At 38.8% G+C, this 27,774-nt stretch overlaps 1 protein-coding gene across 1 annotated transcript; it reads left to right on the top strand.

The window, feature by feature from the left end:
- The first annotated feature begins 1,245 nt into the window (after positions 1-1,245).
- Positions 1,246-26,179, top strand: psmd14 (proteasome 26S subunit, non-ATPase 14). Its single transcript, XM_061974612.2, has 11 exons — positions 1,246-1,378; positions 5,872-5,927; positions 5,992-6,063; positions 6,125-6,244; positions 12,786-12,856; positions 12,919-13,069; positions 18,473-18,580; positions 18,698-18,772; positions 20,743-20,868; positions 23,072-23,134; positions 26,031-26,179. The coding sequence occupies exons 2-11, from the start codon at positions 5,880-5,882 to the stop codon at positions 26,127-26,129; spliced, it is 933 nt and encodes a 310-aa protein (XP_061830596.1). The 5' UTR covers positions 1,246-1,378; positions 5,872-5,879; the 3' UTR covers positions 26,130-26,179.
- The last annotated feature ends 1,595 nt before the right edge of the window (positions 26,180-27,774 follow it).

Genomic DNA, 27,774 nt, shown 5'->3' with positions numbered 1-27,774 from the left:
ATGTCAACAAGACCAAGGAGATCATGGTTGACTTCAGGAAGCACCAGTCCAGCCACGCTCCACTCTACATCAACGACACAGCGGTGGAGATAGTAAGCAGCACCAAGTTCCTGGGGGTGCAGATAACTGACAATATAACCTGGTCCCTACACACCGGAGCTCTTGTAAAAAGAGCTCAGCAGCGCATGCACTTTTTGCGTGGGATGAAAAGACCACAGCTCCCTCCCCCCATTCTCAGCACATTCTACAGAGGCACTATAGAGACCACCTGCATCTCTGTCTGGACTGGAGCCTGCAATGCCTCAGACTGGAAGTCTCTCCAGAGAGTGGTGAGGACAGTGGAAAAGATCATCAGGACTCCTCCTATACCGCCTCTCTCGGGGGGGGGGTATAGCTCGGTTGGTAGAGCAGCTGTGCCAACAACTCGAGGGTTGCAAGTTCGATCCCCGCTTCCGCCATCCTAGTCACTGCCGTTGTGTCCTTGGGCAAGACACTTTACCCACCTGCTCCCAGTGCCACACACACTGGTTTAAATGTAACTTAGATATTGGCTTTCACTATGTAAGTCACTTGAGAAAAAGCGCTTCACTTCACTCTTCCTCCTATCCAGGAGATGGCAAAAAGCCGCTGCCTGACCAGGGCTCAGAAAATCTGCAAAGACTCCTCCCACCCCCACCAAGGACTGTTTTCATCGCTGGACTCTAGAAAGAGGTTCCGCAGCCTCCGAAGCAGAACCTCCAGGTTCTGTAACAGCTTCTTCCCTCAGGCCGTAAGACTCTTGAACGCATCATAATTAAATTAAATTATCCCCTCAACTCCCCCCAAAATGGATGAACTTGCTGGAATAAAAAAGACAATATAACATACATCCATAAACGTGGATGCATATGAAAAAGTGCAATATATTTATCTGTACAGTAATCTATTTATTTATTTATATATGCACCTTATCTCTTTTTTTATCCTGCACTACCACGAGCTTATGTAACGACATTTCGTTCTTATCTGTGCTGTAAAGTTCAAATTTGAATGACAATAAAAAGGAAGTCTAGTCTAATTTTCAATGTACAAAGCATTGTATTGCATTACCTTCAATGGGAAAGTGGCCCCTACTAAGATGGCCGACCCTTTGACACGTCATCTATAATGGCTGCTGGCGCGCTGACGTAGCTACTTATTCACCAAGTATGAATCTAGCGCTCTCGTGCGTCTAATCTGTGCAATTACAAGACGGTGACGTCTGACGTCACACTTGCGACGGAAGTAGTTCTAACTAAAACACCATTCTGGCTGATTCATTGCAGACAAGCGAGCGGATTCTCTTCTGCGTTGTTAAAGTTGTCTTCAACCTCTGGAAGCTGACAGCCAACACTAACAGGTAAATACATTCAGCGCACAAACACAGAAATGTGTCAGGAATATGTGAATCATTTAGCGCTGCCTTTCCTTTGCGAGACAAAGGCTAGCTAGCTCGCTTAGCATTTAATGCTAACAGAACTCTACCGTAAATGCTAGCCTTAGTTTATAGTTGCTATTTATATTGAATTCATCTTAACATCAAACATAGACCAATAAATGGTGATTTAAAGGTGTCAAATACAACAAACGACTGTCCACGTAGAGCTTTTAGGTGCTGCTACATTAGCTCACTAAAGCTAAGTAAAGCTAGCGATAGACTTGCAAATACGCCTTTAAACTGTCATGATTGTGTTCAAATTAATATAGTTCTGTAAAGACTAAACTTGCACTTAAATCAATCAAGCAAAGTTTACTTGTATATCCCTAAATCACGAGTGTCTCAAAGGGATGCACAAACCACAACGACATCCTCGGCTCATATCCCACATCAGGGCAAGGAAAAACTCAACCCAATGGGATGACCATGAGAAACCTTGGAGGGGACCGCAGATGTGGGGACCCCCCCCTGGGTGACCGGTGCAATGGACGTGGAGTGGTTCTAGATCATAGTGTGAGAGTCCAGTCCATAGTGGATCTAACATAATAGTGTGAGAGTCCAGTCCATAGTGGATCTAACATAATAGTGAGAGTCCAGTCCATAGTGGATCTAACATAATAGTGTGAGAGTCCAGTACATAGTGGATCTAACATAATAGTGTGAGAGTCCAGTCCATAGTGGATCTAACATAATAGTGAGAGTTCAGTCCATAGTGGATCCAACATAATAGTGTGAGAGTCCAGTCCATAGTGGATCTAACATAATAGTGTGAGAGTCCAGTCCATAGTGGATCTAACATAATAGTGTGAGAGTCCAGTCCATAGTGGATCTAACATAATAGTGAGAGTCCAGTCCATAGTGGATCTAACATAATAGTGTGAGAGTCCAGTCCATAGTGGATCTAACATAATAGTGTGAGAGTCCAGTCCATAGTGGATCTAACATAATAGTGAGAGTCCAGTCCATAGTGGATCTAACATAATAGTGAGAGTCCAGTCCATAGTGGATCTAACATAGTGAGAGTCCAGTCCATAGTGGATCTAACATAATATTGTGAAAGTCCAGTCCATAGTGGATCTAGCATAATAGTGTGAGTCCAGTCCATAGTGGATCTAACATAATAGTGAGAGTCCAGTCCATAGTGGAGCTAACATAATAGTGAGAGTCCAGTCCGTAGTGGATCTAACATAATAGTGTGAGAGTCCAGTCCATAGTGGATCTAACATAATAGTGAGAGTCCAGTCCATAGTGTATCTAACATAATAGTGTGCGAGTCAAGTCCATAGTGGATCCAACATAATAGTGAGAGTCCAGTCCATAGTGGATCTAACATAATAGTGTGAGAGTCCAGTCCATAGTGGATCTAGCATAATAGTGTGAGAGTCCAGTCCATAGTGGATCTAACATAATAGTGTGAGAGTCCAGTCCATAGTGGATCCAGCATAATAGTGTGAGTCCAGTCCATAGTGAATCTAACATAATAGTGTGAGTCCAGTCCATAGTGAATCTAACATAATAGTGAGAGTCCAGTCCATAGTGGATCTAACATAATAGTGTGAGAGTCCAGTCCATAGTGGATCTAACATAATAGTGTGAGAGTCCAGTCCATAGTGGATCTAACATAATAGTGTGAGAGTCCAGTCCATAGTGGATCTAACATAATAGTGAGAGTCCAGTCCATAGTGGATCTAACATAATAGTGTGAGAGTCCAGTCCATAGTGGATCTAACATAATAGTGTGAGAGTCCAGTCCATAGTGGATCTAACATACCGGTAATAGTGAGAGTCCAGTCCATAGTGGATCTAACATAATATTGTGAAAGTCCAGTCCATAGTGGATCTAACATAATAATGTGAGTCCAGTCCATAGTGGATCTAACATAATAGTGAGAGTCCAGTCCATAGTGGATCTAACATAATAGTGAGAGTCCAGTCCGTAGTGGATCTAACATAATAGTGTGAGAGTCCAGTCCATAGTGGATCTAACATAATAGTGTGAGAGTCCAGTCCATAGTGGATCTAACATAATAGTGAGAGTCCAGTCCATAGTGGATCTAACATTATAGTGAGAGTCCAGTCCATAGTGGATCTAACATAATATTGTGAAAGTCCAGTCCATAGTGGATCTAACATAATAGTGTGAGAGTCCAGTCCATAGTGGATCTAACATAATAGTGTGAGAGTCCAGTCCATAGTGGATCTAACATAATAGTGTGAGAGTCCAGTCCATAGTGGATCTAACATAATAGTGAGAGTCCAGTCCATAGTGGATCTAACATAATAGTGTGAGAGTCCAGTCCATAGTGGATCTAACATAATAGTGAAAGTCCAGTCCATAGTGGATCTAACATAATAGTGTGAGAGTCCAGTCCATAGTGGATCTAACATAATAGAGTCCAGTCCATAGTGGATCTAACATAATAGTGTGAGAGTCCAGTCCATAGTGGATCTAACATAATAGTGTGAGAGTCCAGTCCATAGTGGATCTAACATAATAGTGTGAGAGTCCATTCCATAGTGGATCTAATATAAAAGTGTGAGAGTCCAGTCCATAGTGGATCTAACGTAATAGTGAGAGTCCAGACCATAGTGGATCTAACGTAATAGTGTGAGAGTCCAGTCCATAGTGGATCTAACATAATAGTGTGAGAGTCCGGTCCATAGTGGATCTAACATAATAGTGAGAGTCCAGTCCATAGTGGGGCCAGTCATCTGCGGTCACCTAATCTGTGCCCCCTGTCTCCACGGAGGAGAGGGGGGCAGAGCAGAAAAGAGACGGCAGATCAACTGGTCTAAAAGGGCGGTCTATTTAAAGGCTAGAGTATACAAATGAGTTTTAAGATGGGACTTAAATGCTTCTAACTAGTGATGTGTGAATGTATTCCCCATCATATTCCTTTTCGGATTTGTTGAAATAAAAACTGTCAACCTTAGTTTGTACACAATTGTATTCTGGTATGCATGTCCGAAATAAACTCAACTGATACCCAGTAACATTCAGCCCGAGAGAAGCGATATTACAGCATAAATGCCTGGTATCGGTGGTATAGATTCTTCAGTATTAATCTGTAAGTCGTTACTACTGATTCTACTACGGCGCCGTTGCTAGCTGTAGTAAACTACACTGACAGCCTATAATCAATATGCAGGAAATAGATAACATAGTGGGGAAACTTTGTTTGAGGCATATTACCGTATTTTCCGGACTATAGAGCGCAACAGGATATAAGCTGCACCCATTCAATTTGAGGAAAAGCTAGCTCTCCAATCAGATAAATGGACTCAATAACTCCACGGTGATGTTTTGGTGAATTTACGAAACTGAAACAATGCAAAAAGAATGCCAATGTAAGTTAATAATACTAACACAGACACTCGTAAACGTGTTAGCATATGACCTCATGCTAACGACGCTAGCTTCATTACATTACAATAGCACGTAAACGTATGCATGAAAACACTCCTACAGACATCACACATGGAACGCTTTGGTAAGCAAGAATTGTTTTAGTTATATTGTGAAACTTACTAACATTGCCTGGAGTGATGAATGAAGAATCCACGCGAGTAGAAACGCTATGAACTGCTAGAAGACGGAAGGGCACTTCTAGGTTTGGTTTAAAGCTCTGAACAGCGGGAAACCCTTGCAGACATTCACCCAGCTGCATCTACAGTGAGCGATTTCGTCCAAAAGATGGCGCCATAGCACGAACAATGACACACCTTTTAAGTGTCTATTTCCATTATAGCCGTCTGCGAAGAAAAATCCATAAATTGGTCGCACCGTTTTGTAAGCCGCATGGTTCAAAGCGTAGGAAAAAAAAGTCGCGGCTTATAGTCCTGAATTTACAGTACGTCTTCTTTAAGGTGGCGTTCTTCCCCTTTTTTTATTTTTTTGTTTATTTATTTATTTATTTTTTTAATTTATTTAACAAGTGCATTTAATATTTTCGGCCAACGTAACATTACACACAGTTTGAACAGTAACACTGTGTTTGAATATATATCAAACGTGGGCAAAGTCCGAACGACTACTTTCAAGTTTCAAGTTTATTCACAATACCATAGAACAATTACAATAGTAGTGAATATCATTTAAGGATGTTGGTAAGTGAAAGGGTCCGCCAAATAAGCTAGAAGAAGCTTTTGGCAGGGGGTCCAGAGAACAGTATATACATGGAATGCTGGAACATGGTGGCAAGCACAAAAAAATGCTATATGATAAACTCAAAATAATCGTACTAAAGCAAGCATACACACACATACATACATACATACATACATTCATTCAACCATGCTAAACCCAACAGTAGTCTACCCCACATGAGGCATTAGAGATAGGTGGTCAATAGGTAAGTTTTCAGTTTCTTTTTGAACTAACTGAACTATTATTCCACTTTGTGTACTGACCACAGATCCTGATATGGACCGTCTGTTAAGACTGGGAGGTGGGATGCCGGGACTGGGCCAGGTAGAGTCATTCATCACAAAATGTTGTTATGGTCCCACACAAGACATTTGCTTCGCTCCATCAGGGGCCCCCGACAGATGCACCAGCTGTGGACACAGCAGAACAAGTCTACATCTCGTCTCTGGCCCTGCTCAAGGTTGTCTGAACTTGTTGTTATTATTGTTATTGTTGTGTGACCGCTGCTTTTTCACCTCCAGATGTTGAAGCACGGCCGTGCGGGCGTGCCCATGGAGGTCATGGGGTTGATGCTGGGGGAGTTTGTCGACGACTACACCGTGCGGGTCATCGACGTGTTTGCCATGCCCCAGTCTGGAACAGTACGTACATCGCTGCACACACACGCACACACACACACACACACACACACACACACACTGTCATTATCACACACGCACACGCACACACACACACACACACACACACACACACACACACACACACACACACACTGTCATTATCACACACGCACACACACACACACACACACACACACACACACACACACACACACACACACACACACACACACACACACACACACACACACACTGTCATTATCACCAAAGAGATGGGAGTAGAAATAAAAAAACAATCCATCCTTTTATTGTGAAACACATTCCCACACAGAGCAGGACAATTTAGTAAGCAAGAATAGTTAGTTATATTGTGAAACTTACAAACGTTGCACAGAGTGACGAATGAAGAATCCATGCGAGTAGAAACGCTATGGACGGCTAGAAGACGGTACAGTTCCGGTTCAAAGCTCTCAACAGCAGGAAACACTTGCAGGCGTTCACCCAGCTGCACCTACAGTGAGCGATTTCATCCAAAAGATGGCGCCGTAGCACAAACAATGACACATCTTTTAAGTGTCCAGTTATGTCAGTCATGCACTGATTATTATTACAGATGCAAATGACAATCGTTAGCCATGTTTGTTTACTGCACACAAACAAAACAACAATTTCAATAGCTTAACACATCTAATATTGCACATTGCAATTCCGAGAGTCACTGCTCCATTCACACACACACACACACACACACACTAGAGTTGTACGGTATACCGGTACTAGTATAGTACTAATTAATCAAAAACTGTACTATACTCTGAAAAGTACCGGTTCCTCATAATTTTTTTTATTTTTATGGGCATGACGGCGCGTCGTCATGTCGTGACATTGCTGATTTTAGGAGCAGAGGAGCATGTTGGGCAGCGCACGCACACAGAGTACTTACAAGCAGACACAGTGTGTAGCCAGAAAAGGGAGAATAGACGCATTTTGGTGTAAAAAGTAAAGATAAAGGTGAAGTTATAACACTGAAACACCCTCAGGAAGAGCTGCTTTAAGACATGGCTAGCTAGCTAGCTAGCAGTGTTTTAGCTAATTCTAAATCACTAATCATCGCCTCCATGGCGACACATAAAGTAAGTTTCTTACAAGTATCATTATCACTGGAGGACGAGGAATAGCTAAACATGCTTCACTACACACCGTAGGAGGATACAATAGCTCACCGCTAACAGCAAGCTAGGACCGCTGAATGTAAACAAACGCCATGGGTGGATCTACACCTGACATCCACTGTAATGATACCAAGTACAATAGTGTATCTAGTCGATACTACTATGATTACATCGATTTTTTTATCGTCTTTTTAAAAAATGTATATTATGTTTATAAAGTCAGTAAATATGTCCCTGGACACATGAGGACTTTGAATATGACCAATGTATGATCCTGTAACTACTTGGTATCACATCCATACCTAAATGTGTGGTATCATCCAAAACTAATGTAAAGAATCAAAGAAGAGAAGAATAAGTGATTATGACATTTTAACAGAAGTGTAGATAGAACATGTTCAAACAGAAAATAAGCAGATATTAACAGTAAATGAACAAGTAGATTAATAATCAATTTTTACAGATTGTCCCTCATAATGTAGACAAAATAATAGGTGTATAAATGACACAATATGTTACTGCATACGACTAATTAGGAGTCTTTGTTTGTTTACTTACTACTAAAAGACAAGTTGTCTAGTATGTTCACTATTTTATTTAAGGACTAAATTACAATAATAAACATATGTTTCATGTACACTAACATTTTTTATTGAAATAAAGATAATGAAATGTTTTGTGGTCCCCTTTATTTAGAAAAGTATCAAAATACATTTTGGTACTGGTACCAAAATATTGGTATTGGGACAACACTAACACACACACACATGCACTAAAATCTAAATATCGCATGGATTTGGTTGAAACCCACTTTTTTAAAACACATTCTAATAACATTATTAGGTTCATGACTTTTTAAAGATGGGTTTAACATATCTAGATTGTATAAATTGTAGATCAACCCCTCACAAAATGTTTTTGTTGTAAAAAGGTCCCAACAAATTCACTGTAAAATCGCCACAAACAAATATAAAACCTGTCATTATTCACCAAAATATTAGAAATATGTCAAATTTCCCTGTAATGAGAGAGATTATCTTTTGAGGATAAAATGTATAAGAATACATCTATTTTATGATTATATTATTATTATTAGTAGGGCTGGGCAATATAGCTGAAAATTAATGTATATCACGACATACGTTTTTTTTTATATTGATCAATATCGATAATTATTGATATTTTTTATGATTTCTTTAAGCGTGCCAATAAATACAGTCAAACCATTTCCAACTTACCAAGGGTGCCATTTATCAGTGGAGAGAGTGTTTGGTAGCCAGGTAGGATGAGTGCAGCTAAGGTAATAAAATAAAGTAGATTTGAAGGCAGTTGCAGATTAGAGACACTAGATGGCAGCAGTGTATAGGCTAGTGAAAATTACACCGAGTAGTTTGGGAAGCTCCTCACATACAATGATTTTTTACAGAATGAATTTTCAAACACACACATTTTGATTTAATGAATTTGTCACATACTGTATTTTTCGGAGTATAAGTCGCTCCGGAGTATAAGTCACACCGGCCGAAAATGCGCAACAAAGAAGGAAAAAAACATAAGTCGCACTGGAGTATAAGTTGCATTTTGGGGGGAAATGTATTTGATAAAAGCCAACACCAAGAATAGACATTTGAAAGGCAATTTAAAATAAATAAAGAATAGTGAACAACAGGCTGAATAAGTGTACGTTAAAAGAGGCATAAATAACCAACTGGTATGTTAACGTAACATATTATGGTAAGAGTCATTCAAATAACTATAACATATAGAACATGCTATACAATCTGTCACTCCTAATCACTAAATCCCATGAAATCTTATACGTCTAGTCTCTTACATGAATGAGACCAATAATATTATTTGATATTTTACGCTAATGTGTTCATCATTTCACACATAAGTCGCTCCTGAGTATAAGTCGCACCCCCGGCCAAACTATGAAAAAAAAACTGCGACTTATAGTCTGAAAAATACGGTAATTAGATTTAAAAAGATTCAGTGACATAATTCCAGTGTCAAAAAAATATTTTATAATAAAGACACAAACGAACCTCCATACATCTGAGCTGAAATAACCAGTTGGTAACGGGGCTGTCGGATTCAAAAAGGGCAGATGCTTGTTCGATGACTGTTAGATTTAAAATGATAGTAATGGTGATAATAGATGTAAATATTAGCAATCGTTATAGATTAAAAAATATATTTATTTAATAAAAATTTTGAAAAAAGCCAATGCGGAGGGAAAAAGGCTGTTGCCAATATTCGCCAAACTGCCAAAAATGAGCAACTGTATTGTTGATAATAGAGGTAAATTATTGGTATTATTCATTATCAATAGCGCTATTTCTATTGGTATTTGTATTGATCCATTTGTAGTGTAATAATGCTCATTGTCATTTCTGTATCATTATTATTTCACTAACTGCTTCTTTGCTATCACTTTTACCATCATATTTATACATATCCTATTTGCTGATGTTGCTCTATTGTTGTTGTTGTTGTTGTGTTTGCTGTTGTTGTTTTTGTGTGTCTGTCTTGTCCCCACAATTTCCCCCTCTGTCTTCCTTTTTTTCCTCTTTCTATCCCCTCCTGCACCAAATGATAATATAAACACATTTAATAAAGTCAAATACAAATAAGACAACAAGAGAAGTATCCCACACTTCTCTTTTGTTAAGTAAATGTGAACAGCCCATATGGGCATCTACTAGGGGTGTAATGGTACGTGTATTTGTATTGAACTGTTTCGGTACGGGGGTTCCGGTTCGGTTCGAAGGTGTACCGAACGAGTTTCCACACAGACATATTAAGTAGCGTAACGCACGTTGTGTAAACAATGCACACCGAGGCACAACACACGGCATGCTAGCAGCTAACGGGCTAGGATAGACTGACCATACGTCCTCTTTTCACCGGACATGTCCTCTTTAGCGGAGCTGTCAGGGCGGAGTTTCTTAAATGTCCGGCATTTTGAGTTAGGGTTGCGTGTATTTGCAATGTACGTCCAGGGTTAAGAAGGGGTTAAAAACAAAACAAATTGTGCACACAGCAGCATTGGTGAAGGAGGGGCAGAGACAGAGAGAGAGAGAGAGCGTTATGATAAACGCGCATGCGTCGCCAGGCTCTGCTTTTTATCCATAGATTTATCACATTTAATTTTTTATTATCTATAGCAGGGGTGTCAAAAGTGTGCCCCGGAGGCCATTTGCGGCCCACAGCTAATGCATACCTGCCAACTACTCCGGTTTTCCCGTAATTAGTGCGGTTTTCATCAACCTATTCCGGGTTACGGTTGCAGTGATTAAAAAATACGTTTTTTCATTAATTAAAAAAAACTATTGTTTTAAAAGTTTTATTCACGAAATCGCGTAACAACAATGACAGTCGACACTGCTTTCCGTAACTTCCTATCGAGCCATTCCGAATGCCATGCGCGAGGCTATTTATAGCACCGCTGCCAAGCACGAGGCACCAGTTGCCATTGTTTCCAAATGAGCGAACGATCATGGAATCAGCCGGAGAAAAATCGCAAACGAGTCTTAAACCGAAAAGAAAACTGCAGTCATTCCGTGAAGAATATTCAAAAGCCTATCCGGGAATAATTATCCGTTCCAAAAAGAGTGAAAACTACGCGAATTGCACCTTGTGCAGACAAGATTTTTCGATCGGACACGGAGGAATTAGCGATGTAAAAGACCACGTTGGGACAAAAAAACACAAGTCTAATGCCGTTGCTAGCGATACAAGTGGAAAACTTTCAACGTTTTTCGTCGCCCAAACAGATTCTTTGGATGTGATAAATGCCGAAGTTTTATTTACGGAGGCAATAATTGAGCAAACAAAAAGGTAATGACACCAATGTTATCTATTGGAATTGTTTAGTACTGTTATACTGTTAAAAGTGTTTATACTATTTATGCTTTCAAGTCTAAGTTGAAGAAATCTTGTTAAATGTTGACAGCATAACTACCAAAATACAGAAGTATGTCCTTAATATTTTTGCAGTGCTATTTCTGTTGAAAAGTTCAAATGATTACATTAGAGATGTGATGTGCCACTTTTCAAGTGTCTGATGGCTTAAATTCATTTTCATTAATTTTTCATATTTTGAATTCTTTTGAAAGGCTTACAAAAAAACTACATTTGAATTGTAATTCCATGCTATTGACAGGACTATTAATTTTAATGACGTTAGCTTACCATGTTTACAGTATGATAATTGTGATAGAAATGTGAATTTTAGGCACAGAATATTTTTTACAATTGAACAAGGCAGTAGATTATACAAGCTTGGACAGAAAGTTAATAATGACACCAATTTTTTTTTAAATGGAATTGTTTAGTACTGTTTTACCATTTGTTTACTGTAAAAAGTGTTTATACTTTCAATTAACAAATTGAAGTCTTGTGAAAGGTTGACAGGATAACTGGCATTAACTGTCAAAATAATTTCAAACTATTGAAGTTATCTTACAGAATAAACATGTCAATCAACCCATATGATTTTTGCTGTAATATTTTTGTTTTGAAAAGTCACTGTGACTGATAGAAAAGTGATGGTTTTAGCAACATTTTAACCTGTCTGAATGCTAATAATCATTTTGCGTCGGGGGGCGAAGGAACCCCCCACCAGGACTTTGTCCTGGACCTACCGGGGCCTGCGGCCCTTGGACCCTGGCTACTAGGTTTTTCTGATTTCAAAAGTTGGCAGGTATGCTAATGTTTTAAAGGCCCACAGCACATTCTAAAAATACTATTAAGATAAACAAAAACATAACAAAAGTGAAATAAAAAAGCTTAAAGGTTAAATGTAATTTAGAAAAAGTTGCAATGTTGACTAATAAAACAAAGCTGTTTTTTTTTTTTGTTTTTTTTTCAAACATAATATTGAATCAAAATCAATGTTATTATGAATTATTGACCTATCCAAGGTTCCCATTACTTCACATCAAATATTACACTAAGAAAAATATTTTTGGTGGAAGATTTTGCAAATTTGGTAAATAAATAACCCAAAAATGTATATTTTGTTGTTTTCTTACTGTACCGAAAATTAACCGAACCGCGACCTCTAAACCGAGGTACGTACCGAACCGAAATTTTTGTGTATCGTTACACCCCTAGCATCTACATCAACTATATGATTTGCCTGAGAAGCTGGACAGGACAAAAAAAAAAAAAACCTGCCAAAAATCGGCGCCCATAATCGGTTGATCCCTCGTCTGCAATCTTATTGTTCTTTTGTGAAGCAGGCCCGTCTTTTGGAATAAGTGTCACGGAAAAGTAGCAAAAAAAGCACATAATAATTCTGTTGATGCTCTCCAAGTCTGCTGGTGTTTGACATAGTACAAGGTCAATGTGTGCTGGTGATTGAAACATGTGTTGACACACAGGGTGTGAGCGTTGAGGCGGTGGATCCTGTGTTCCAAGCCAAGATGTTGGACATGCTGAAGCAGACTGGCAGGTCAAACATGCACCAGTAAGTCAAGTATCCTGACAGTCATAACGGACCCTTCTCTTCATCAGGCCCGAGATGGTGGTGGGCTGGTACCACAGTCACCCTGGCTTTGGCTGCTGGTTGTCCGGGGTGGACATCAACACACAGCAAAGCTTTGAGGCGCTGTCGGAGAGAGCTGTGGCAGTGGTGGTGGATCCTATTCAGAGCGTCAAGGGAAAGGTGGGCAAGCGTTTGAAGGGCGCTCTTTGTAAGGATGGCAAAATAAAACAGAACCGCTTCCCTGTTTGGGTAAGGGAACCGTTTGCAAACGATACGGCGTTTGAGCGTTATATTTGACAAGAAAGGACGACAGCAGGCCACGTTGTGCTTATTGCAAATATTTATTACATTTTACAAAGCATATCTACATAAACTCAGCATTTTTAAGCATAAAATGGCCAAATAAATGACAAAAATAAGTACTATAGTAAGTATTGGCCACCAGAGGGCACTGTTCAGTATCCCAGCCACTGATTGGCTCAGCCTGAAGCAGCATTACTGTATTTGTATTATATGAGTGACCAAATGTGACCAAGAGGGTCTTATTTCATTTTATTAACACCCATATTTAGAAGCTAGTAAACAGTTTTTTACGCTCTAACTATGAATATATTTGATTTATAATAAAGAAATCCTCCATTACAGAAAGTAATTTACCACAGTCAGGCCTGGAACCAATTAACAGCAGTAAAAGAGGGATAACTTTACTTGCAAAATGGATATTTTATCAAAGGGAGGAAATACTACCAATTAGGGATAAGCGATGTGGCTTAAAATTTTTATCGCAATATATAGTGCAACTTCTCACCATAAAATCTATCACAATAATGATTTGGTGTATATAGGATAAGAGAACTATTTCAAAATGGGTTACAAAGATACTAATTTAGCTGTAGACTTATGCAGTAACATATTACATCATTTTTATTTGTATTTTTCTTTTATCAAAACTATTATTAATCTTCTTGTTAATTTATTGTTAAGATCTGCTAACTTTCTGTGGTAACATGTTTTCATCTTCTGTTAAAATGTCATAATGACTTATTCTTCTGTTGTTTCAAAACATCACACATGTTTTGGTGGTACTACAAATGTGTGTATGGATCCAACACCAAGTGCTTACAAGGGCAGTATTGATCATACCAATATCATTCAATTATTACATTTTTGATCACAACTGTAATCTGACAATATCAAACCATATTTAGATCATTTATTTTCTTTTATTACATACAAAATGTTCAACTATGTTTGGTTCTTATTTCCTGAGTTTGTAAAGAATAACCATAAACGATTATTTTGTGATAATAGAAGATATTGATGTAAACACCTAAGTATCATTAATGTCGATATTTGTAATTAATCATTTCATTGAAAGCACTTATGCTTGCTCTTCAGAAAAGTAATGTTAATACAGGCCTCCAATTTTAACTTTTTAAGGTCAAGGCAAGTGTTGCCTTAAAGGAGGGCTCATATTTTAGGGCACCAAGGCAAACATTATTTTCTTTCGAGGCAGGGGCTCAACATTTCTTATCACGGTTATTGTGACCAAAATTATCACGGTTATTATCATCGCAGTCATTTTAAATGTGCTCAAAATTTTCGAAAACTACCTATACTGAAATCCTTCAACCAAATAAAAAAAAAACATTCACATTCAAAATGTATACATGTACCGTATTTTCCGCACCATAAGGCGCCCTGGGTTAAAAGCCGCGCCTTCAATGAACGGCATATTTCAAAACTTTGTCCACCTATAAGCCGCCCGGTGTTGTAAGCCGCATCTAACTGCGCTAAAGGAATGTCAAAAAACCAGTCAGATAGGTCAGTCAAACTTTAATAATATATTAAAAACCAGCGTTCTAACAACTCTGTTCACTCCCAAAATGTACGCAAACGTGCAATCACAAACATACGTATATCAACATGGACAGAGCTGCGTGAAAAAAGCCACCCGGCCTCTTCGCGTAAACTTAAACTTACCTTAACCACTCGCTCATCTTTTCTTCATCCATCCCTTCGAGTTAGCTTTTATGATGACGCCGGCTGGAAAGGTCTCTTTTGGCAAGGTCTTCCTTTTGAATATCACCATGGGTGGAAGTTTCTGGCCATTAGCATGGCAAGCTAGAACCACAGTGAAGGATGACTTCTCATTCCCTGTGGTGCGAATATTCACCGTACGTGCTCCCGTTGTATCCACAGTGCGGTTCACAGGAATATCAGTTGCTGTGAAATAGTAATCCGTGTGCGGATGGAGAGATTGCGTCTTTTCATGAACCGGATCCTTGTCGCTTAGTAGGAGCCATTTTGTGGTCTTTACAGATGTAAACACACAAAGGAAATGAAACGTACGGTGATATCCGCGCGCTTTTTCTTCTTCTACGCGGGCGGGTGGTTGCTTACAGTAGAAGAAGAAGCGCTTCCTGTTCTATGGGGGCGGGTGCTTACCTTGGCGGTTGCTTGCGTAGAAGAAGAAGCACTTCCTGTTCTACCGGGAAAAAAGATGGCGGCTGTTTACCGAAGTTGCGAGACCGAAACTTTATGAAAATGAATCTTAATATTTATCCATATATAAAGCGCACCGGGTTATAAGGCGCACTGTCAGCTTTTGAGAAAATTTGTGGTTTTAGGTGCGCCTTATAGTGCGGAAAATACGGTACTCCAGTGCGACGTATATATGTTTTTTTCCTTCTTTATTATGCATTTTGGGCCGGTGCGACTTATACTCCGGAGCGATTTATAATCCGAAAAATACGGTAAATTGATTTTTATCAATATTGAAATCACGATTATTAATCATGACTATTGACAATGTTTGGTAAAGCAGTGTTGCGGTGTGAACATCATGTCATTTGTAATATCTCATAAAATTGCTCTACATTCTGGGTCTACATATTTAAAGACAAATATTTGTGTTTTTGTTCAATAATAGTATCAGCGTATCAGATTTTTTATTACGTGATGCCTTTATCTCTAGTTTTACATTTTCATAGCGAGAGGTATTTATTAAGTTATGCACATGTACTAATGTGTGTACATGTACATGCTGTATTAGGACAGATCCATTGAGAGTTTGAGTAGAAATCGGTCGTATAGGAATTAATTATACACAATAACACATTAACAAAATACTATGTCACATGAATGGTTATTAAAGTAATTACTTTGTGACATGAAAAAAACACACGTAATGTAAAAAACATAGTGTTTACTTTTTGATATCAATATAGAAGACAAAGCAGTTTGGATAATGAAGATCACGTCAAATAAACAAGCTTTGTTCTTCAACAACAACCATGTGCTTCAGTGCAACAGTCTGGCCAACAAAAATAAACAAGAGTGATACCTCTCACATCTAACACACAATCTTTGTGCCTCACAGACAACTCAGCCAGTGTTCAATTGGATGAGATGACAAAACATTTGAGCTAGTATTGATGTTATTGGAACACTAACAAAGTTAGCCATACTTGCCAACCCTCCCGAATTTTCCGGGAGACTCCCGAAATTCAGCGCCTCTCCCGAAAACCTCCCGGGACAAATATTCTCCCGAAAATCTCCCGATTTTCAGCCAGAGCTGGAGGCCACGCCCCCTCCAGCTCCATGCGGACCTGAGTGAGGACTGCCTTTTTTCACGACGGGAGGACAACAGGGTGACAAGAAATAAATCATCCAGACTACAGATAAATTGTATTATTATGTTTATCTTATCTAAAAATAAATATATTTATTAATTTAAAAAAATAATAATAATAAATACATTTTTACTATATTTTGCTAAAATCATCAACATTTATTGTATTTTTATTTGTATTTTTTCTGATTCCTTATTACATCCAGCCATAGAATTATACATTAAAATAAACATATTTGAAATAATTCATTTTAAATTATCATAATAATTCATTTAAAATGACCATATTTAATTATTCAAATAATTGCTTGTTTATCAACAACTTTAGCATTTTATTCATTACATTTTGAAACTCTCAGAAGCCAAGTTATGTTATATTCCTTAAGATTTATTTATGCAAGTTTGAAGTATCAATTATCTAAACACAGTTTTGTTTGCATATTTTCAGTATATATATATATATATATATATATATATATATATAGATATATATATATATATATATATATGAAATTCTTGACTTGGTGAATTCTAGTTGACAATATACTCCTCCCCTCTTAACCACGCCCCCAACCACGCCCTGCCCCACCCCCGACCACGCCCCCACCTCCCGAAATCGGAGGTCTCAAGGTTGGCAAGTATGAAGTTAGCAGTTAAATAAAGGAGGAGTGAACATCCCAGTAAACAAACTACAGACTTTATAAGTAAGTTGTGACAACGTTCCCGACACATCGCCTGCAGCATGCTAACTCTCAGTCCCAGCAGCTGACGGAAGGACGCCAGCTGCACGTTCAAAATGAAACTGCAACATCAGATATTGGACAGGATAGGATAGGTCTTTATTGTCATTGCACAAGTACAACAAAACTTTGTTTTCAGCACAAACCCGTTCAAGATTAGACAAACAAAAAGTGTACAGGGTTACAGAACAGGAACGCCAATGGGTCGCCACAAGGCGCCCCGTAAAAGATGGGAAAAAGGTCAACGCTGGGGAAGGATGAGTAAAAAAATACAATCTAGACTGGGCTCCTAAGGGGGCCCAGTCTGGAGTGGGAAAAAACCTCCATAGCAAAGCACATATACATATTCCAAGGTACATCTCGAGATATCTAGCAACAGAGGGAAGGGAGTGCGGGGTCACGGTGGAAGGCCGCAGCTCTCCGGCGCTGCCCATCCTTCCATCACCCCTATGGGATTTGCGTCGAGGGCGTTGAAGTTAAGACAAGACAAATAAGCAAGCAGGAGAGGAAAGGGGAGCGTCCACCCTCGATGAGTGCCAGTGAGATCGCACACCAAGACTCCACAGAAGTAGAAGCCATTGAAACGAAGCGATCGGCTCCGTTAGCTCGGAGGGAACATTTTCAAAACAAAGTCCATAGAGTCGCCGCCATGTATCCCCAGCCGAACGGCTCAAGTGCGCATGAGCAGACTCTGCAGCGCTTCAGTATTCAGGAAATAAGCAGTTGCCTAAAATGCATTACTAAATTACAGCTTTTCGGTAAATACACATTTAAACAGTGTTACTAACCATCTGGAATTTTATCGCTGTCTATCATTGTACCGTTTATCGTTACATCCCTACTCCATTAACAAGTAAACAGTCAACGGCGGTCTCGGCATGTTGGTGCCGTAAATGTTGGTCCCTTTTTAGGGCATTACTGCAAATCACAAGGGCGGTCGCAGCAAATGACACGGTGCCGCGGTTAAATTCCAGCCCTGTTAATAGTTTCAGAATTACACAATGTACATTTCCATTGGACTTGCTTTTATTTGTCACAAACTGATGTAGTTTAACTTTCCAGTCCTCATCTTACCATCCATAAAGAAGGAAATCTCTAAGCAGAATGGAAAGTGGAATCGTAAAAATGTCAATAATTCCCATCCCTACTTGTATGTCAGCCTAATATTTGTAACCATGTGAAAACACCATCCCATGACATATTTGTCAGGTCGTCATTGATGCCTTCAGACTGATCAATGCCAACATGATGGTGTTGGGTCATGAACCAAGACAGACCACATCTAATCTGGGTCATCTCAACAAACCCTCAATCCAGGTAAGACAATTCGACACCTTTGTGTTGAGTAATAATTGTTTTGTTTCCATTCACTTCATGTTTGGATGATTGTTACTGGTGAGGCAGTAGAATGTACGTATGTATTTTCTTGTGTAGGCTCTGATTCATGGACTGAACAGACACTACTACTCCATCACTATTAACTACAGGAAAAATGAGTTGGAGCAGAAGGTAAGACTCCGCCCTCCTAGGCAGGTCCACACAAATGTACATTTTCTAAACGCACTTTTCCTCTTGAAGATATTGTTTAAAACATCTCTGTTCACATGAGTGGATTTAAAAAAATAGTGCTGTGAAACAAATCATTTTTTAAATCAGATTAATCCCACTGCAAAAAGTCAGTGTTCAAAAACAAGAAAAAATAAACCAAAATGAGGGGTATTTTATTTGAACTAAGCAAAATTATCTGCCATTAGAACAAGAACATTCGGCTTGTCAAGACTTTCCAAAACAAGTCAAATTTGCTAACCTCAAGGAACCCAAAAATACCTTAAAATAAGTACAGTATATTCTCACTAATAACAAGTGCACTTTTCTTGGTAGAAAAAAAAGAGACCTTTTTGCTCAATATGTTGAAAAATATTCTTAAATGAAGTAAATGCTAGTGCCATTATCTTGACATAATGATATGCGCTCGGCATCATGATTTATTTTTTCTTCATGCTTGAAGTAAGAAATTATTACTTTAAAAAAGTAGTTTTATACTTGTGAGTGTTGATGACACAGCTTTGCAACACTTGATATTCTAGTTTCCAGCATGTTTTACTCAATATAGGTCATCAAATCTCAGCAACAAGCTGTAATATCTTACTGAGATCATTTAGGACCAAAACCCTTAAAACAAGTAAAACGCTATGACATCAAATCTGCTTAGTGAGAAGAATTATCTTATCAGACAGAAAATAAGCAAATATCACCCTTATTTGAGATATTTCATCTTACTTAGATTTCACTTTTTGCAGTGCACACTTTTTAGTTTTGATTATTGGTCGCAATTTACTTGATTACATTCTCTAAATGAAAAAAAATCAATATTTTGACATAGGGCTTGGCCATATGGCTGAAACTTGTATCACGATATAAGTGTTTTATATCGGTAGATATTGATAATTATTGATGATTTTTAAGACCTATGGAAAATAAGGACCATCATAAAAATATATGAAATTTTCATTTAAAATGTAACTTTCTTCTGATCATAATCCCTCAGCTATCAAAGCGTAAAGGACATGTCCACCCTCCACACCCCGGATTGTAAATAATGTAAATAATTCAATGTGATTATCTTGTGTGATGACTGTATTATGATGATAGTATATATGATAGTATATATCTGTATCATGAATCAATTTAAGTGGACCCCGACTTAAACAAGTGGAAAAACTTATTGGGGTGTTACCATTTAGTGGTCAATTGTATGGAGTATGTACTTCACTGTGCAACCTACTAATAAAAGTCTCAATCAATCAATCAACACAAGCATGGAAAACACTCCAACAATGTAAACAAAATAGTCAAATCACATTTAACACTTAACAATAAGCGCTTAACAATAAGAATATATAAGAAATGCTTCATAAAGTCTAAAAACATAAGTAAATGTTATTTAAAGGTTTTCATCTACATTTAAGACACTTCATTGTGGTCTACATACACTACATGTCATGCTGGTGTTTTGCTCAAATACATTTATAAATTACAGAATACAGGATGTGCCGTTTTGGGATGTATAGTGACTTCCAGCAAATAGAGGGACTAATATTGAATACAACCTCCAGGTGGAGATCCACAGCAGGTCGGCCTTCTTAAAGGAACACGCACCTAGACACTTAGACAAATTTACAGCTTTTTTTTGCATTTAAGACACTTCATTGTGGTCTACATTACATGTCATGCTGGTGTTTTGCTCAAATACATTTGAATACACTAACTGTGTTAAGAAAAGTGGGTTCTATATCATTTAACCACTTTAAACACAACACACACACGTATGCTAAAAACATGGCTGCAAATTTCCAAAATGTGAGTTTGAAGCACAAAACCCCAAGGTTGCCTTTTTAAAATGTCTGCATTTGTGTGGCCGTAGTGCAACATCTGTCATTGTTATTGTAATGTGGAGGTGACAATGATGACTCCTGTAGATGCTGCTCAACTTGCATAAAAAGAGCTGGATGGAAGGTCTCACACTTCAGGATTACAGCGAGCACTGCAAACTGAATGAAACTATCGTCAAGGAAATGCTGGAACTAGCAAAGAACTACAACAAGGTAACACACTTTCTGTTTCTTTCATACACTCTGGACAAAATGCTACTCATAAACAAAATGAATACAAGTTCTATTTGCTTTTCGGGAGAACATCTGCACCGTAACACAACATAAACACAACAGAACAAATACCCAGAACCCTTTGCAGCACTAACTCTTCCGGGACGCTACAAGTTGTGTGTGTGTGTGTGTGGGTGGGGGGGTGGGGGTGGGGGTGTGTGTGTGTGTGTGTGGGTGGGGGTTTGGTGGTAGCGGGGGTGTATTTTGTAGCGTCCTTAAGCTATCCTTAGAGATAGGGTGAGAAGCTCTGTCATCCGGGAGGAGCTCAAAGTAAAGCCGCTGCTCCTCCACATGGAGAGGAGCCAGATGAGGTGGTTCGGGCATCTGGTCAGGATGCCACCCGAACGCCTCCCTCGGGTGGTGTTTAGGACACGTCCAGCCGGTAGGAGGCCATGGGGAAGACCCAGGACACGCTGGGAAGACTATGTCTCCTGGCTGGCCTGGGAACGCCTCGGGATCCCTCGGGAAGAGCTGGACTAAGTGGCTGGGGAGAGGAAAGTCTGGGCTTCCCTGCTTAGGCTGCTGCCCCTGCGACCCGACCTCGGATAAGCGGAAGAAGATGGATGGATGGATGGATGGATGTTTATGTTGTGTTACGGTGCGGATGTTCTCCCGAAATGTGTTTGTCATTCTTGTTTGGTGTGGATTCACAGTGTGGCGTATATTTCTAACAGTGTCAAAGTTTTTTATACTGGCACCCTCAGTGTAACCTGTATTGCTGTTGATGAAGTATGCGTTGCATTCACTCGTGTGTGCGTACAGAAACCGCACATATCTTGTGACTGGGTCTGAACGATGTTAGAATGGATGAAAAGCGGACGTGACGATAGCTCGTAGAGTATGGGTTGTACTTGTATAGCGCTTTTCTACCTTCAAGGTACTCAAAGCGCTTTGACACTACTTCCACATTTACCCATTCACACACAGTACGTTAAAGGCAGTGTTTTTAAGGCACACCCCCAAGACTGTGGTCCGGGTGGACGAGATATAATGACTGTGAACACCTTCGTTCGATAATGAAGGTTGCCTCAGCTCAAAGCCTGAGCCCCGACATTAATGAACTAGTATCCAAGAAAAGATATCAGGTATCTGGCTTGGGCACATCAGATTAGATCAGTGTGTTGCAAACTGAGCAGTTTAAAGTCCTGAATGGTTGTTTTATTCATTGTTATTTTATTTTCAAATGTATTAACCTGTGAAAAAAGTTAATGTTGATATTTACCTCAGAAGGCTGCAAATAGAAAAGAGGCATTACATTTTTATTTAAATTGTATTTGATATGCCATTGATATTTTTTTATTATTATTATTTGAAACTCGATTTTGCATGTCACTATGAAGTTATATAAGCCTTGCTTGTTCAATATTTAATGCAAAACTTGTTTGGGTCCCTAATAAAAAGGTTAATTTGTTCAACCTTGGCCTGCGGCTTTGTTCACTTTTACATTTTGGCCCACTCTGTATTTGAGTTTGACACCCCTGCCCTAGGAGCTAAGCACCACCTCACTAAGCATTGGTTGCAGGAACATACTTTCTTTGGTAGACAAGATCATAGACTATACTGGATAATATAGTTTACACACCAAATGTCCATTTCCATTTATTACAAGTAATAAGAAAACGTAAATGCCCGACTTATCTATCAAGGAGGAAATGAGCAAGTTTGGCGTCTTCCCCTGCTTTCAATGGTCTCCATCTTTCAAAGGCGTTTCTGATACAAATCCTGGTTTTGTTCCTGGCTTTGTCATGAATAAGTTGAGAATGGTAACTTTTAGATGGACTAAGGTCTGACATGTTTAGTAACTTTACCAGTGGCAGTAGCCAGGCCAAGATGGCAACCTGGATGTGACACACTCAGACTTTGTAATTGGTCAAACGGTGGAGGGCGGGCGGGATATCACAATGAAAACAATAACAATATTTCGGGGCTCTAAGTCTAATTTTGAAATGAGCATATCCCGGCTGAACTACTGTTATCTTTTAAAGAGGTATTGGAAAAGAAGATGATCTATGAATGCCTTTTGACATATTTAATGATGACTTGACATGAAATGACTTTAAGAGTGAATTGTCCAAAGAGGACAAGAACCAATCAAACATGGTGTTGTTCCTCGTAACACCACAACACTTTGCTCTCATTGCAGGCTGTAGAAGAAGAGGACAAAATGACACCAGAGCAGCTGGCAATCAAGAATGTTGGCAAACAGGTAACATTTTCCTTTTTTCCACCAACACTTTATGATTATTAGCTTAGTGTGGTTTTAAGACGACACTTGTAAGATGCAAACTGTCTGGAAACTTTTGGATTCTGTGTTGCATTATTTTTATGGAAGCATAAAAAGTCACCTTTGCTACAGACTTTGCTCATTCAGAAGTGACACATGTGGACAGTAAAAGTCCCACTGATTGGCTCAGACCAGAGGAGTCTGTTTACAGCGACCAATCAGGAAAGAGGGAAGTTGCTGGGCCGTGTGTTCAGTCTGCACACGAGGGCTGAGCCATACGGCCGTAAACTGTATCACCATATGAATGTTTTGTATCAGCCGATATTTGTTATGACCTATGGAAGATATATTTTATTTCAAATGTAACTTTCTCTGATTTATAACCTCTCAGCTATCAAGGCAGAAAGGAAATGTCAACACAAGCATGGGAAACACTCAATGTCAACAAAATAGTAAAATTACATTGAAGACTTAACAATAAGATCTTCAAATGAAGGAATATGTAAGAAATGCTTCATAAAGTGTAAGAAAATAGTGCAAAGTGTGAAAATGTAAACAGAGAAACCTGAGAAGAACTATTTTCTGCAGGTTTAGTTCTGGGAAATAACTGCTGTGTAACATTAATTTGCCCTCTTATTCTTATTTAACTATGCAAATTCATTTTTGTTTCGCAGTAATTATTTATATATTATTATTGTATTTGTCTAGCGATAATTATTTATATTTTTGTATGATCTTTGGAAAATTGGGAGCTGGAGAATAATATTTTATTTGAAATGTAACTTCCTCTGATTATAATCCCTCAGCTATCAAGGCAGAAAGGAAATGTCAACACAAACATGGAAAACACTCCAACAATGTCAACAAAATAGTCAAATCACATTGAAGACTTAACAATAAGATCTTAAAATGAAGGAATATGTAAGAAATGCTTCATAAAGTGTAAGAAAATAGTGCAAAGTGTGAAAATGTAAAGATGTAGAAAGCTGAGAAGAACTATTTTCTGCAGGTTTAGTGCTGGGAAATAACTGCTGTGTAATATTAATTTTTGCCCCGTTATTCTTATTTAACTATGCAAATTATTTTTTTCCCCGCAGTAATTATTTATATATTATTATTGTATTTGTCTATCGATCATTATTTATATTTATATACAGGTAAAAGCCAGTAAATTAGAATATTTTTTTAAAAACTTGATTTATTTCAGTAATTGCATTCAAAAGGTGTAACTTGTACATTATATTTATTCATTGCACACAGACTGATGCATTCAAATGTTTATTTCATTTAATTTTGATGATTTGAAGTGGCAACAAATGAAAATCCAAAATTCCGTGTGTCACAAAATTAGAATATTACTTAAGGCTAATACAAAAAAGGGATTTTTAGAAATGTTGGCCAACTGAAAAGTATGAAAATGAAAAATATGAGCATGTACAATACTCAATACTTGGTTGGAGCTCCTTTTGCCTCAATTACTGCGTTAATGCGGCGTGGCATGGAGTCGATGAGTTTCTGGCACTGCTCAGGTGTTATGAGAGCCCAGGTTGCTCTGATAGTGGCCTTCAACTCTTCTGCGTTTTTGGGTCTGGCATTCTGCATCTTCCTTTTCACAATACCCCACAGATTTTCTATGGGGCTAAGGTCAGGGGAGTTGGCGGGCCAATTTAGAACAGAAATACCATGGTCCGTAAACCATGCACGGGTAGATTTTGCGCTGTGTGCAGGCGCCAAGTCCTGTTGGAACTTGAAATCTCCATCTCCATAGAGCAGGTCAGCAGCAGGAAGCATGAAGTGCTCTAAAACTTGCTGGTAGACGGCTGCGTTGACCCTGGATCTCAGGAAACAGTGGGCCGACACCAGCAGATGACATGGCACCCCAAACCATCACCCAACCATGCAAATTTTGCATTTCCTTTGGAAATCGAGGTCCCAGAGTCTGGAGGAAGACAGGAGAGGCACAGGATCCACGTTGCCTGAAGTCTAGTGTAAAGTTTCCACCATCAGTGATGGTTTGGGGTGCCATGTCATCTGCTGGTGTCGGTCCACTCTGTTTCCTGAGATCCAGGGTCAACGCAGCCGTCTACCAGCAAGTTTTAGAGCACTTCATGCTTCCTGCTGCTGACCTGCTCTATGGAGATGGAGATTTCAAGTTCCAACAGGAGAAATCTACCCGTGCCTGGTTTACGGACCATGGTATTTCTGTTCTAAATTGGCCCGCCAACTCCCCTGACCTTAGCCCCATAGAAAATCTGTGGGGTATTGTGAAAAGGAAGATGCAGAATGCCAGACCCAAAAACGCAGAAGAGTTGAAGGCCACTATCAGAGCAACCTGGGCTCTCATAACACCTGAGCAGTGCCAGAAACTCATCGACTCCATGCCACGCCGCATTAACGCAGTAATTGAGGCAAAAGGAGCTCCAACCAAGTATTGAGTATTGTACATGCTCATATTTTTCATTTTCATACTTTTCAGTTGGCCAACATTTCTAAAAATCCCTTTTTTGTATTAGCCTTAAGTAATATTCTAATTTTGTGACACACGGAATTTTGGATTTTCATTTGTTGCCACTTCAAATCATCAAAATTAAATGAAATAAACATTTGAATGCATCAGTCTGTGTGCAATGAATAAATATAATGTACAAGTTACACCTTTTGAATGAAATTACTGAAATAAATCAAGTTTTTCAAAATATTCTAATTTACTGGCTTTTACCTGTATATGAGAAGGACTATTTTCTGCAGGTTTTCACGTCTAGTCATTTCCTGCTATCATCTTGTAAGAAAAAGCTCCATTTGATGTGAAAAGCAATGACTTCTCATCACACCTCGTCTATTGTCTTGCACCTAAAGCTGATCTTTGTGTTGTTGTCAGGACCCCAAGAGGCACCTGGAAGAGCACGTAGACGTGTTAATGACCTCAAACATTGTCCAGTGTTTGGCGGCCATGTTGGATACGGTTGTGTTCCAGTGATCTGTAGTATATCTCCTTCTTTTATAGCAAATACATGTATGTACCCTTCATGATGACTTCTTTGGCTTCCCTGACTTACTTTCTGAGTACATCACATGGCATCTTTTGTCCTCACTTGGATTTGGGACAATACTTGCTCCTCAATGAGCGAGTAGAACATTCCATCTGGGAAAATAGATGATCAGCAATCTTCTTCCTTGTGTTTTCTCACACAATCCTCTTTGTCTTGTTTTATTCTTCACTCTGCTCCACCTTGTCAGCCACTTGGAGTTAAAACTGCACAACCATTCTGACTCATCCCCATTCTAAATCAGACTTTTCAAAAAACTATTGAAAAATCTTATATATATTTTTCAATAAGAATTCATTTTTGAAAAGAGGTTTTTAGACCATCTGCATCAATTCTTGGGGGTAACGATTCGATTCAGAATCGATTCTCGATTCAAAATCAATACTTTTTCAATAACATTGGGTGCCAGTTCTATGATGAACTACATTCCTCCATAAAATAGACAAACAGCTCTGAGAAATGTCTGTTACTTAAGAGAAAACTGATTTTGTTGAATACAATTCTAGCCAAACATTTAATAAAGTCAAATACAAATAAGACAACAAGAGAAGTATCCAACACTTCTCTTTTTTAGAGTACAGTACAGGCCACACCTTATCATTTCAATACCTTTTCTTAATTCCAAGACTATTTACAATGAAGGCATCAAAACTATGACACCGGTGAAGTGAAAACCATTTCAGGTGACTGCCTCTTGAAGCTCATGGAGAGAATGCCAAGAGTGTGCAAAGCAGTAATCAGAGAAAACTAGAATATAAAACATGTTTTCAGTTATTTCACCTTTTTTTTTTGTTAAGTACATAACTCCACATGTGTTCATTCATAGTTTTGATGTGACAATCTACAATGTAAATAGTCATGGAAATAAAGAACACACATTGAATGAGGAGAAGGTGTGTCCAAACTTTTGGCCTGTACTGTACATGTGTACAGCAGATATAGATCATCTACATCAACAATATGATTTGTCTGAGTGGATGGACTGGATAGATTTTTTGATTTTTTTTAATCGATTAAGAATCGTGATTCAATCCAAAATCTATTTATTGACATCCCTAATTTCCTCGCAACTTCTAACCTGTAACCGGTTTAAAAAAAGTGGCATTGTGAACTTCATACCAAATAATACATTGCAAGAATCCAGTCTGAATCAAATCATCACCTCAGGAATCCAAATGTTGTGCAATTGTCAGCTGTCCAAAGATTCTCACCCCAACTTGGAGTTCTTCAAGCCTTCTGCCATCACTCCTAAATGTAAACATGACATTCTTCTCTGAAGTATTCCTTCCATCAGTGGACTATGAATCATCTCTCACTCGGTTCCAGAATCACTCCATCCTTCTTCGAGTCTCAAAAGTGATGACTCGGGTGAACTCCCAAAGAACGATGAGGTTTACCTTGAACAATGCAAAGTGGTCTTCAGCATATTGTTTGCAGAAGTCCTCACTGGAGGAGCAGGACAGACTTGGTCCTCTGCCATCCAGTCAAAGGTTTCACCATGACTTCATTTTTCTTCCACAACTTCTCCAAGGATCCTTCAAACTGGGCGTTTATTGAATTTTACTGCAATCATAA

This window comes from Nerophis lumbriciformis, linkage group LG15 (genome assembly GCF_033978685.3).
Source record: "Nerophis lumbriciformis linkage group LG15, RoL_Nlum_v2.1, whole genome shotgun sequence".
Lineage (NCBI taxonomy): Eukaryota > Metazoa > Chordata > Actinopteri > Syngnathiformes > Syngnathidae > Nerophis > Nerophis lumbriciformis.
The sequence above is the reverse complement of the archived record's forward strand: the minus strand, read 5'-3'. Positions and strand labels throughout refer to the sequence as shown.